Here is a 14,775-nt window from a genome sequence, read left to right on the forward strand (position 1 = left end):
TATAAAAATTAGTGACATATGAGTTCTATTTTTATATATTAATTTTATAATAAAATGTGAGTGTGAATGAATTAATGGAATGTGAGGTCCATTACCTAAAAATAAAATATGATAAATTTTTAGAAACGGACGAAAATCAAAATAAGTGATAAATTTTTAGGGACGGAGGGTGTAGCTAGTGATGAGAAGTAAAGTAAACTAAATAAAATCAATTTTGTTAGGCGCATAAGTGGTACCAACATAACATAATTAGTTATAAAAATTAGGCAAACCCCGTGGTAGGCATAACAAAAAAAAAACAAAATGGATTTCTTCCCTTTCCTGGCTGCTCTATTCCTCATAATCGCCGCAACTTGGTTGATCTCCTTCCGGCGCCGGAAGAGCCTACCACCCGGGCCAACGCCCCTCCCCATCATCGGGAACATGCTGCAGCTCGGGTCCCATCCCCTCGAGACATACACCAAACTATCCAAGAAATACGGCTCTCTCATGTCCATCCACCAAGGCAGTCTGTACACCGTTGTCGTCTCCTCCCCGGAGATGGCCAAGGAAATCCTGCTAAAATACGGACAGGGAATCTCTGGCCGAGGCACGGTGCAGGCGATGGAAGCATGCGGCCACAAGGAGAGCTCCATGTCGTTCATTCCCATGGGGGACGATTGGCGCGACATGAGGAAGATATGCAAGGAGCATATGTTCTCGAGCCAGTGCTTGGAGAGAAGCCAACAACTCCGCAACCAGAAGCTGCAGCAGCTGCTCGGCTATGTCCAGAAATGCGCGGAGGAAGGCAGGGCCGTTAATATCAACGAGGCCTCATTCATCACCACGGTCAACCTCATGTCGGCCACTCTGTTCTCGATGCAGGCCACCGAGTTCGACTCCTCAGCCACCATGGAGTTCAAGGAGATCATGGAAGGCTACGGTATCCTCCTCAGAGTGCCTAACTATGCCGACTACTTCCCCATCTTGAGGCCTTTCGACCTGCAGGGGGTCAAGCGTCTGGCCGAGGTTAATATCGGCAGATTGCTGGGGTTAATCGAGGGCTATATCAATGAGAGGATCCGCATCCGAAGAGAGAATCCTAATGTTCCCAAGAAGGATGACTTCTTGGATGTCATTGTGGATTCTCTTCAGGCCAAAGATAACAAGTTGACGGCTACACAGTTCAACCATCTCGTCTTGGTAAATTAAATCACGCTTCTTTTTTTATCATTCAATAAATATCTTACTATTTTGTTTTTATTATTTTTTTGACAACTCGTGTGGATTTGGTACTTATGAGGTCAACCGATAATGTAAAACCCTAACCTAACACGAAATCATCGGATTCTTTTCGGGTCCCAACTCAATAACATCGTACGTGATCATGCGGGTTATCGTGTCATGCAAAAAAAAAAAATGCCAGCCTACCGTTAATAACTGTAAGTTAAATATACAATTTAGCTTAACACGTTAACGAACAAAATATGATATTATATGACCAAAATATGATATGATATGACACGATAAACTTGTTATAATATGATTAAAATTTAAATAATAAAGCTAAAATATAATGGAATATTTTTTAGTTAATAAAAATAATTAGAAAATAATTTTATTTTTTAACTGATAACCAAACCCGACCCTTATCCAACCCTAACCCAACCCAAAATCATTGTGTTTTTATTGTGTCCATATAAGGACCCAAATCCAAAAATTGCATGTATGTGTCAAAAATTGTCGGTCCTAATCCTACATTCCACTAGCTTAAATTGTGGATGAATGGATCAGACATTATTTACTGGAGGAGTAGAGACGAGCACAACCATGTTGGAGTGGATTATGCAAGAGCTAGTATCGCACCCGGATAAAATGGCGAAGGTGGAAGCCGAGCTGAAGAGCGTGATGGGGGATGAGAAGGTGGTGGACGAATCAAAGATACCGAAGCTTCAATATATGCAAGCAGTGGTGAAGGAGTCGTTCCGGCTTCACCCTCCGGTCCCTCTCGTTACCCGCAAAGCAGAGAGCGACCAAGTGGTGAACGGGTATCTGATACCCAAGGATACACAGGTTGATACAAATATCTATTCTACTTCATCTAATTTTCTCCATGAATTAATAATATATTATTTGGTCTAATTTTATACTTTTCTGTCCACCAATACAAGGCCAATTTTGAGTGGGCATAAGATTTAAGAAATGTAGTTGAACGTGAGAGGAAAATATTTAGTGGAATATGAATCCTATTTTTATATACTCCATCTGTTCTATGTTAACAGATGCATTTCATTTTCTATTCTAATTTTAGAAAAATAACAATAAATAGTTACAGTGGTGAAAGAGTAAAGCATGAGAGAAAATAATATACGAAAGACTCTTTTCTAAATTAAAGTAAGAGAGAATAATTTAGAAAAAAATCTTCTCTATATTATTTTCTCTCATTCGTTACTCTTTTTCTGCACTTTAACTATTTATATTATTTTTTCAAAACGTGTGCAGCAAAATGAAACGTCTCTATTAAGGAGGAATGAATGGAGTATTAGTTTTATAATGAAATGTAAGTGTGATAAAGATGGTGGAATGTGAGGTCCATTACCATAAGTAGTAAAAAATCAAATGGAACATTTATCTGTGGATGGACGAAAATGACAAAGTAGGACGTTTATTGGTGGACGGAGGGAGTATTATTTAATCTTTTCTATTACGTATCGCAGGTGCTGGTCAATGCTTGGGGTATGGGTAGAGACTCCAGAATCTGGAAGAATCCGCTTTCATTTGAGCCTGAACGATTCCTTGATCAGAAGATAGACTTCAAAGGCCATGATTTTGAGCTAATTCCGTTCAGGTCGGGTAGAAGGGTCTGTCCCGGTCTACCGTTGGCCAACCGGATTTTGCATACGATGCCGGCGACTCTGGTACACAACTTTGACTGGAAACTGGAGCGGCCGGACGCGAGCGATGATGAAGCGAAGGGAGTGCGCCGGGCAGTTCCACTCAAGGTCATCCCATATAAGAAGGCATGATGTTTCCTCTTCGATGTCTAAATAAATTTACACTCTCGTGTTGTTACTGCCTATAACTCTATTTATATGTAACCTCAATATGTGTATTTACTATTTACCCTCATGTTTTGTATCATGTATTATATTATTATAAATGTTGAATTTCAATTTGTGTACTCCCTCCGTCTTATAAAAGATGTCACACACAAATGTGACATCACTGGGATTTTAAGGCATCACACACAAATGTGACATCACGGGATTTTAAGGCATCGATTGTGTTAAATAAACTATGTTCAGTCATTTTGAGTTTGGGTTTACTAATGACGTAGAGCTTACGAGAGTAGAAAATGACATGTTCGCCTTTAATTTTTTTGTCACTGTATAGTCTGTTAATTAAAGTATATATGAATGCCTAAACCATGACGTATTATTGTTTACACTTTTCACAGTCCTGTTCATTTTTTCTGAATTTTTGGATGTAAAAGATTAATGTGAGCAGAAAAGGATATTTTTGTGTTTGTATTTTAGACTGCATTTTATGTATAAATTGAATTTAATTAGTCCACCATAAATATTAAATAGATAAACTAAGAAACATGTGATTATTTTTTTATCAAGGTTTGACGGTAATGTTTCAAATTTTATAAATTTGAAGGAATCAAAATTTTGATAAACAAAAATTATAATTATAAAATTCTTAAAATCAAAACCATATACTAAATTAGTATCAACATATTATACATCAAAATTTAAGTTTTGCATGCTACAGTGAATTGAGATAAGAACTCTAGTAATTGTTTTTTCATGTTATAGTAAATTATATATTTTTTGTAAAGAGATTCTCTTGAATAACAAGTAACAAAAAGCGTAAGTTTATCAATATTGAAAATTATTTTAATTTAATTATAAAGTAATTTTTTTTGACATAGTCTAAATATTTTGGTTATTTATAGTTTATTAAAATTAGATAAAAAAATTAATACTCCATTTCACTAATTAGTTTTTATTAATTATTAAATTATCTCATCTAAAATAATAAAATCTAGTTTGATATCAAAATCCGTCTATTTATTCACTAATATAATATATTATTAATTTTATTTGTTGCAAAATATACACTAAACATATAAAATTAATAAAACTGCAATATTTAAAATTTTAAAGTACTCCATGTCTTTAAATAAATGCAATAAAAGTGGAAGAGATTAAAAAGATCATCCATCGTGTAGATCCCCACATTGTGAAAACAAAATTATACATGCGGGATTTAGTTCTATATCCTTAAATAAATATATTCAATAAACAAATTAATATAAGGATAATAAAGTATATACATAAATGTAACTTTCTTTGAAAATAAAATACAATGCACAATTACAATTTAAACCCCATTATGACATTGTCATTATGTCAAAAATGATTTCTCGGATAAATCATGTACATTTTAAGATACTCTCTCCGTCCTTGAAAATTTATCACTTATTTCCATTTTCGTCCATCCTTAAAAAATTTTCACCTTTCACTTTTACCATTTTTGGTAGTGGATCCCACATTCCACTAACCCATTCTCACTCACATTTTATTATAAAACTAATATATAAAAGTAGGACCCACGTGCCACTAACTTTTTCAACCCACTTTCTATTACATTTCTTAAAATCCATGCCGGGTCAAATGGTGACAAATTATGGGAGATGAAGGCATAGCCACATTGGAACAAGGGGTACCACTGTACCCCCAAATTTCATCGTTATTATATAAATACATGTAATTCTTTGAACTAAGGAGTGTTGTGGTTGATACGCTCGGATTTTGCACTGTTCTAAGATCATTATTTGGTCCATTTTTAGTGTCAAAGTTGCATTGTCCATTATTTGCATATTTTATCCATTTTGTTATTTTGTGAGAAATGTGCAAAATAGAGCCTGAAAAGATGGCTAAAAGTCGAAGTTGGAAATCTGGAACATTCGAGAATTACAGCGGTCTGCTGCAACACAGCCGGTGACCATTGGCCACCAACGACCGCTGAACAGGTAGCGGTCCGCTTTAGAAAAGTTGAGCTGAAAAAGAGGAACACGCCCAGCCACCGATGGGTTGTGCGCAGCGACCACTCCGGAAGATCCAGTAGCTACCAGATGATTGCCAGCGACCGCTGAAACAAGTGCAACGACCGCTGATCAAAGACAGAAGCTACAAAACACATTGCAACGACCCCTCTGGGAAACGCGGTGCACAGATTTGACCTACTTTATCTCCAAGATTTACCATATTGTGTTGAATGTTTTCCATAACTATGGAACACGAAAATAAGGCTATAAATACACCCTCAAGCTTCATCAGTAAGGAGCTTTTTGCTGCATAAATTCCAAAGTAAGAATATTTGTTTTTTTTTATCAAAGACACCCTTTGTGGCGGGATGTTTAGGAAGACCCCCAACCCGTAAATAAGATCAAAATGTAATGTTCCAAAAACATTCTTTTAGCCCAAAAGTGACTAAGAACCAAACAAGAACATGATATTGCAAAGTAGAGTTCCCACAAGTTGGGATCCTCCATGCTATCAAGATGCAAAGAACAGACTAAATACACCAAAAGGAGAAACAAAACAAGATCAAAACCAACCACCAAGGGAGCGAAATCAGCCCACATCTCTACGTCGGAAACGAAAGTTAGGATATCCCAGCTGGTCCATCCTTACTAGCGCCTTCAGATACCGAGGCGTAGAGATTGGATCGAAGTATGTAAGGGCAGGGGTCTGGACCCCCCTACCTGCTAGAAAATTAGCAGCCAGGTTCCCTTCTCTGTAGATGTGTGTGAACCGAATCCGCCGCTGAGATGTCATGCTCCAAAGCCATATGATGTCTAAAATCTGCAGAGCCAAGATGTCTAGATGACAACAAACTAACCAGAGCCGCTGAGTCTAGCTCTATCCAAATGTGAGTAGAAAGCTCCATAGCCATCTCCAAACCCCGATTCAGAGCCAAAAGCTCATCTTCAAAGCTCGATGATGCAGCTACTGGAGCACAGAAGGCCCGCAGAAGGCCTCCATCAGAACTACGAACCAATCCTCCCTCCTCCGCCTCCAGTGTCGATGTAGAGAAGGCACTGTCTGTGTTCAGCTTCACCCAAGGTGCATCAGGGGGATGCCATAGGACCATGAGCGATCGCGTAATATTTGGAAAGTTCTCTCATTGTTCATCAAGTTCAAGGTGTTTGAAGAAGAATTCAAGAGAAGATCAAGGCTACAAGATTCAACCTTTGGGTTCTATCATTTTAGTTTTTATGTTTTCTATGTTTTTTCCTACAAACTATGTCTTTATATTATTCAATTATGTGTAACTAAACTCATAGAATTCTAGGGATGAGTTAGTAACGACTTTGGTTATACAACTCTAATTTATTTAATATCTGTTTTGTTCATTACTTCGCTTCTATTCTAAGTGTTGGATAATTGCTTCATGTTTGATTGACACATTCTGTGATGATCTATTGACTTGCAACATAATCGTGAGAGGAGGTTTGCGAGTTAGAAGAACTTAGTTGACGGTACAATTAGTTTCCCTTAAAACGACATTGTTAATTGGGAGCGAGAACATTAGGAGTCTTAGGAGCTTTTAGGAGTTATTAATCTAGGATTGACGCCCCTAGTGTCGATTATCCAATTTGTGCCGCATGAAAAGTATATTTGCGCCTCGTTCCAGTGAAGTATAAACTGTGCTAGGGTGTTGTAGTTGGAATTTGTATAACCATAACTGTGAAAGCATATCCCTGGAATTTGTTTCTCTATGTGATTTATCTGCAATCGTATTTTCTTATGTTTTTACAATTTTAATTTTCAAAAACCCAAAACCTTTTGTTTCTCCAAATAGTAGAAGACATAGTAGAATATAGACAATATGTGTTCGATATCCGGTACTAACCTTTAGCTATACTATATATACCCTATATACTTGCAGGATTATTTAGTGCTAATAAAAAGTGCATCAAGTTTTTGGTGCCGTTGCCGGGGATAACTCTCACTACGTGATTGATATCTTTAAACATACTTTTTTGTTACTTTGAATTCTATTATTTTTTAATTTTTATTTTATTTTATCTCCTACAGGTCGTGCATGTGAACGCGCTCTGGGAAGGAAACCTTAGAGCCAATCAATCAAGAAATTGAAAGGACCCGTAGAAAATAAGAAGTGATCAAAGTAAGATGGGTGACTGGCAAACCCATAGTTTATGATGGTTTTAGAGATATTTAACCCATGTTCTTGTTGAATTAAGGTGTTTATTATAGGTTTTCACCCATTTAGTCAACAATTAGTTGAAGTAATGAGTTTGTCAGAATTTTGAAGTGAAAACATGTTGAAATGGGAAAAACGGAGCAAACGAGCTAACTCCAGAGAGTTCGCCCGGCTTGGCGTTTTCCATATACAAAACGCCCGATCGGGCGTTTGTCACAGATACTTATTTTTGGCCATTTTTCACTCTGAGTATAAAAGGGTTCTCACACATTTTCGAACCCTAACTCCCACACTACCAAATTGAGCAAGAGATCGAGAGAGTGAAGAGGATTTGAAGAAGATGAGGCTTCCATCTTCAAGAGATTGAAGAAGAAGACTCCCCCAACATCAATTCCACCTATAGGGAGTTCTAGTTTCCATTTCCATCCATGTTTTACTTTGTTTTCTTTGTATTTCCTTTTGTTTTGACTTTGATCATGAGTAGCTAGATTTCTTTAGGGATTTGGTGAAGTTTGTATGGAATCTATGCGTTGATCCTTGATTTATGCTATCTATCTCATTATGTTGCTTTTGTTGGTTATTGAGCTTTTATTATCTAATTTCTTTGCTACCAATTTGATACATCTTGTTCTAAATGTTGACATTGAGAGATGCATGATTAGAATGGTTAGGTAATCAACAACTCAGTGCATTACATGTGATCAAGAAATGCATGAGCTAGAGAGAGGGCTTGAGTCCGTTGTTTTATGGAGTCAATCTCGAATTGTATGGAGAAGATTAGAGATTGATCCACTTGCTAGATGCACCCGAGAGGTGGTCTAACCAATCATCCCGACTTTCCTAGCCATGCATGAGACCCAATAGATGGGCATGATCCCTAGGAGACACCCGTGATCCATACTAACGGATCCATATCCCTACCTTTCCCAATTTGTATGAAACTCATCTTTTATTTGCTTTGCTTAGTTAATATGTCTTCATTGCTTATTTGTTCTTTAATCTTAGTTAAGAAAAACCAAAAACCCCCTTCGTTAGTCTAAATAGTGTTTGACATTGCATTGTAGTACTCAAATCGACTTTTAGTCTTCGTGGATCGATAATTTTACCTTGCCACATGCTACATATCTCGTACACTTGTGGGTGACACTTTTTTATTGCAAATTAGGCCATCTTTTTATAGCTACTTTTAAATACAAATTTTCAACCATTTTCAAAATTTTCCTTTGGAGCTAATTTTGAGCCTTTAAGCCTATTCTTTGGTAGCCAAACTAATGGGGATAATTCCTTGGGTTAATATAGTTTTTATTATCTTTTGTAAAATGAATTGGAGAGATAAGGAGGAAAGTTATGAAGAAAAGTAGTGTGCTTAAATGTAGAAAAGTGCAAGTTGTGAAATATAAAAAATTCAAAAAGTGTGCTTGATCTAGAATGGATGTTTATAAAGAAAAACAAGAGAGAAAAGAAAAGAAAAGAAAAAGAACGAAAGGTTGTCTAGAAAAGAAAGAAAAATCAAAGGATTTGGAATGTAAGTTGAAGTTAGAAATAAATGTCAAAAGTGTCTTGGGTTTATAAGAAAAGTGGAGTCTATTTTACTCTATTTGGGATTTTTATTTTAAGTCACTTTTTAGCCAAATAATCCTCACCTACCAAAGAGCCTACATCACAACAAAAAATAAAGACCTTTCAGATCTTTGATGCTTAATCACATCGATTAGTGGAGGGATTAGACTTTGAGCAAGCCTATGGTAAACTTTGCATGATGCATGATTTGAGTGCTATGTAGTATAGCCACATTTTTTTACCGGGGAGAGGTCCAAAAGAGAAAGGAAGATCCTGTGGATTTCATGGAGATATTTGGTAAATTGGAGATCAACTTACCATTCCTACAAGCTCTGAAACTGCCCCCTTTCAGCAAGTTCATTAAGGAATTTATTGCTGGGAAGACCAAGTCAGATGGAAAGGTAGTGATTGGAATTGCGTATCTTATCCGTCGAGTCAGCTTATACGTGTCCCATTTCTGTTTCGCAGTGGTCCTTGATAACCGATTGAGGATTATTTTCCAGCGCATCGGCTATACGTGTCCTCTTCTGCAATGTAGTGGTCCCCAGCTAACTCCTTGCACATCACCTTGATCAACTCACACTGTTTTGGGCCTTTTTCGCCTTCTGCGCCAATATGATCAGTTTTGCCTTGTTGTCCTTGGTCAAGCAGCATTCCTGCACAATTAACACTCTATTTCCGCATCAAACTGATCAACTAGCCTACATTTTACCCTCTAAACAGATGCATAATAGGCCTTATCAGGCAGCAACTGCAGTCGCTCCGCCTTCCACAACCACCACAGTAGCCTAAGAGTCGACCGATGACTCAAATCTCGAACAACTCATGAGGGAGTTGATGAAGAAACTCGGCCGTTGTGAAAAACGAGTGATTTTTTCACCCGTATGGCGGAAGATTTCAAGAAAGAAGAGGCTGATTCTCGCCTAACCCCCATCGTGATTCCTGCCCGACCCTTAACCCTAACTGAGACATCCACGCCTCAAGGCCTCTCCACACACGAAGAAAACCCCCAAATTCTGCCTGAAACCCTAACCCAAGAACAAACCCTTGTTTTGCTGATTTCCCAAACTGATGCCCAGATTATCACACCCACACTCTTCCCCCCTATTCCACCAGTAGAAGACGATGAGAAAATTCTAGGAGATGGGAGAGAGGAGGGTGGGGTGATGAAGGAGATGGTAAGTTAGTAGAGGAGGAACATGGTAGAGAGACAGAGGATGAAGAGGAGGTGGGGTCAAAAAAGGCAGAGGGTAGTGGCGATGAGGGCGAGAAGAACGATGAGATCGGGGGTAGCGGGAACGAGGGAGAGAGGGTTAGTGAGGCCGGGGGTAGTGGCAACGAGAGGACAAATGATGTGGTTGAAAATAGTGAAGCAGGAATGATACGCTCGGATTTTGCACTATTTAAAGGCCTTTATTTGGTTCGTTTTTAATGTCAAAATCATAATTCATGTCCATATTTTGCATATTTTATCTATATTGATATTTTGACATGTTTTGTGAGAAATGTGCATATTTGAGCCTAAAAAGACAACAAAAGTCAAAGTTGGAAATCTAGCACTTTCAAGACGCCCAACGGTCCGCTGCAACACATACAGCGGCTACTAGGGCCCAATAACCGCTGAGCAAGTAGCGGCCTGCTCCGGAGATAGTTGTGCTGAAACGAAAAAACGTCCAGCGACCGCTGGGTAGTGCGCAACAACCGCTCCAAATAATCCAGAAGATACGGGACAATTTCCAGCCACCACTGAGATGAAGTGCAGGGACCGCTGTTCGAGAGGCAGAGGCTACGGATCAACATGCAGCGACCACCGTAGATTCTGGATTATTTGGAGCGGTCGCTGGGCTTGTTCTTCGTTTCATGAACAACTTTTCTGGAGCGGACCGCTACAGGCTCGGCAGTTGTTGGGCCCCAGCAGTCGCTGTATGAGTTGCAGCGGACCGCTGGGCATCTCGAAAACTCCAGATTTCCAACTTTGACTTTTTTTTACTATCTTTTTAGGCTCAAATATGCACATTTCTCACAAAACATGTCAAAATACCAAAATAGAGAAAATATGCAAAATATGGACATGAATTGTGATTTTGACATTAAAAACGGACCAAATATAGGCATTAAAACAGTGCAAAATCCGAGTGTATCTACAACGAGCTAAGATTGAGTATGAATGCAAGGTGGTCATGATGACCGACACAACAAAGCCTCATGGACCACTAGAAGAGGAAGATCTTTCTAACCCTTCTATTTTTGTTGTTAACACTTTACCTCAAGCTCCTAAAAAGGGCAAGCCTAAGCTCCCTAAGGTTCCTTCGCAGGAAAAACAAAGAATGAAGAAAAAGAGGACTCAAGACCGCGAAAGGAAAATACAAATGGTGGAAAAAGTTGGGCACTAAATTGGTTCAATTTGTGGTTTTCAACACTAGGGTCGTCGATCCGCCCACATAGTTGGGTCACTTCAAGTCAAGCCAACAACTTAAAACAAAAGCACTTAAAACAACTTGTTTTTCATTATTTTCGTTGTTTTCATTTTTCTGTAATTTTCATGCATTTTGCACATAAAAAAATATATAACCCTGCGGCCGCGGCATAATCCACAGCGGTCGCTGTTTGTTTACACGTGTGCAGGTATGGGCTGCAGCGGTCGCTGTGCGGGCCGCAGTGAACCGGATAGACGCACCGTTTTTCAGAAGATGCGCATCGGTCGCCGCACGAGAGTCAGTGACGCGAACTGCCTCTATAAAGGTAAGTTTTCTCATTTCATTCATCATCTTTTCTCTCCATTCTTCCTTACACACGACCCCAACTCAAATTCATCATCAATTTCACACACCCACACTCTCATTCATCCATTACATCTCAATTCTCAAGCTTTTATCGCTCAATTTCACTTCAACACAAGGTATGAATCCTAACCTTGATTTCTTAGTTTAGTTTCAATTCTTTAATGGATTTTGCTCTATATTGTTGAATGTTCGGATGAAAAGCATGTTTTAGCATGCTAGGATAAGTGTGTTGAAGTTTTTACTTGAGTTTCATAGTTAGATTTTTGTTTAGGGTGGTGTATTGTTGGTTTTTGTTGGTGAATTTCTCCTTGTTCTTTGTTGTTTATAAATTGCAGTCTTGTTCATAGCATTGTGAGGCTATTATTACTTCCATGAATTGCAAAACATGTGTAGATTATAGAGATTGTTGTCTTGTGATTTCTATGTTGATACGTCTTTGCATGGGATATTAAGTCACATTGGGGGATGGAATGTTGTTGTTCTTTTGTGTTGATTTAGTTCTACATGTTCACATGCTACACTTTAGAACACATATTGATACAAGCTTGCACTTCATTGTTGATTTTTGATTTATGTGTGGTTAAGTGCAAGTTTGTGGGAAACCCTTATTTATCTATTTGTTTGGTGCTCTTTTAAGAGCTTGATTTTCTTTTGTAGGAAAATGACAACAAGAGGAAAGCCCGAAAACGCGAAGAGCTGTAGAATTAGCCTTCCGATGGATGACCACAAGGCAATGTAGAAAAAGGTTTTGGCTAGAGATACGATGCCTTCTCGGTACCCACACTAGCTTCCCCTCACTACCATGGGGATTCTCGAAGACTTCTGGGCGTTGTGCAACGTCGGGGAAGGAAATGGTTTGAGCCACATGTTCCAAGGGTGATGGCCTTCCTACATGAGACTCACTCTGGAGTTTCTTAGCACACTCAAGGTGCACAAAAACTGTCGTTCCCACATTCCCGGGACGATAGACTTTCGCCTCGGCAACCGCAACCATACCTTCTCCATCAAGGATCTCTGCTTGGTGTTCCATTGCAACAACCTCAACCCCGGTGAAGAAGTGGATTACGACTACTCCGATGTGTGGGGTGCCATGACTATAGAGGGAGAGGACTTCATCCCGGCTTATGCCAAGTCTTCCTCCATCTGCAACCCCGTCCTAAGGTACCTCCATCGGGCTATGACTCAATTGATGTTTGCTCGGACTGACGGTGGAGGAGTTTCCCAAACCGAGCTTGAAGTGATGTGGAGTCTCTTCAACAAGAAGAGGATCAACTTTGGAATTCTCTTCACCACTTACATCGACCGCAACTCAAAGAAGGACGGGAGCCCCATTTTTGCAGGGGATCGATCACGGCGATTGCCGAACACCTTGAATCCCGACCACGGACTTCACTCCGGACATGGGTGAGATGTACATCACCTATGAAGTGCTCTTTACAGTGGGGCTTTTGAAGACCGACTCGAGTGGGCAAGCTTTCTTTCTCCAAGGGGACCGGGATCACGTTCCAATTCTAATCCCATACTTGACTAAGGTCGATATGTGGGAAAACAAGACCAATTGGAAGCTTGACACCGCCGCCCACCGAAGAGCCATTGAGGCAAACCCCATTCAAGGGGAGTTTAAGAAGAGAAACATGCCGATGCACACCCCCATCTTCGACCCTAAGGAGGACTCCTCATTCGACGCAATTGAACAATACCACGAGGGTGGAGAGCATTCACATGCTCAAGGAAGTGGGGCACCGCCGCATGAAGAAGAGGAAGAAGAGGAGGAGGAAGTTGAAGGCCATCGCCGCCGTAATAGGAGAAACCGCTGACGAGGGAGGCCGGATCCCGCCGAGGAGTTCCAAGCCGGCACCTCCTCCCAACTAGGAGAGATGTTCTCCTACATGCAAAGCATGTCCAACACTTGGGACAACCGTTGGGTGGAGCAACAACAAGTCAACGCCTTCAATCAATAAGGTTGGAAGGCACATGACGATTGGCGAGCATGGGAGCAAGATTTTTGGGAGGATCAAAGGTTCGCAGATGTACAACAACGTCAACAAATCGCCGAGCTACAAAGGATGGCCACCGAAGCTCGAGCGGAGCGCAAAACCGTGAGTGGCGACATCGCTTATCTTATTGGTGTCTTTGACGACCTCAACCCTCGTTTCCATCTTCCTCCTCAAGAATGAAGAAGTCAAGCTCATGACTTTAAATGAGCATTTATATCATATTTGTAGTTTTGAGACAATTTATTTTTATGTTTTGACAATTTTTGTTTACTTTTCGTTTAAATGAGTACTTTTGAGTTTAATTTTTATTTTGTGTCAATTAAAAATTTTCGCAGGTTCTGGACCTTCGCTAGTGATTGCTGCAGAGTCTGCAATGGCCGCCACCTTGTGGAAATGTTCTGACTCGTCGTACCGACCGCTGGAGGACTCACAACGGCCGCTACCCATTTGCAGTTTCCAGTGCGATTTTTTTATTTTTTTGGACTTTTGATACTTAATCACATTTAGTGTTTATTTTTTGTTGTAATATAGGCTCTTTGGTGGGTGAGGAATATTTGCCTGAAAAATGACTCAAAAATAAAAATATGCCAAGTAGAGTTAAATTGACTCATCTTTTCTAATAACCCAAGACACTTCTAACATTTATTGTTCTCCTTCAACTCACTTTCCAATCATTTGATTTTTCTTTTCTTTTCACAACCTTTCCTTCCTTTTCTTTTTCTTTTCTTTCTCATAAGCATCCTTTCTAGATCAAACACACATTTTGAATTTTTTTTATTTCACAACTTTCACTTTTCTATATTAAGCACACTTCTTTTTGTACTTTCCTCCTTATCTCTCCAATTCCTTTACAAAAGATATAAAAAACTTATACTCCACTTTTCTTATAAACCCAAGACACTTTTGATAATTATTTCTAACTTCAACTCACTTTCCCAATCCTTTGATTTTTCTTTTTCTACAAAACCTTTCTTTTCTCTTCTTTTTTTCTTTCTTTTCTTTCTTTGTCATATATATCATTTCTAAGTCAAGCACACTTTTTAAAATTTTTCTATTTCACAACTTGCACTTTTCTATATTTAAGCATACAACTTTTTATAACTTTCCTCCTTATCTCTCCAATTCCTTTGCAAAAGATAATAAAAACTATGCTAACCCAAAGAATTATCCCCATTTATTTGGCTTCCAAAGAATAGGCTTAAAAGCTCAATATTGGT

General features: G+C 39.1%; 1 protein-coding gene across 1 annotated transcript; it reads left to right on the top strand.

Moving 5' to 3' along the window:
• Positions 1 to 276: 276 nt before the first annotated feature.
• On the top strand, positions 277 to 3,160 carry LOC121780327 (ferruginol synthase 1-like). The gene is made up of 3 exons (XM_042177898.1): positions 277 to 1,182; positions 1,774 to 2,052; positions 2,697 to 3,160. Exons 1-3 carry the CDS (start codon positions 304 to 306, stop codon positions 3,003 to 3,005), a joined length of 1,467 nt encoding a protein of 488 aa, XP_042033832.1. The 5' UTR covers positions 277 to 303; the 3' UTR covers positions 3,006 to 3,160.
• The last annotated feature ends 11,615 nt before the right edge of the window (positions 3,161 to 14,775 follow it).

This window comes from Salvia splendens, chromosome 19 (genome assembly GCF_004379255.2).
Source record: "Salvia splendens isolate huo1 chromosome 19, SspV2, whole genome shotgun sequence".
In the NCBI taxonomy this organism is placed as follows: Eukaryota; Viridiplantae; Streptophyta; class Magnoliopsida; order Lamiales; family Lamiaceae; genus Salvia; species Salvia splendens.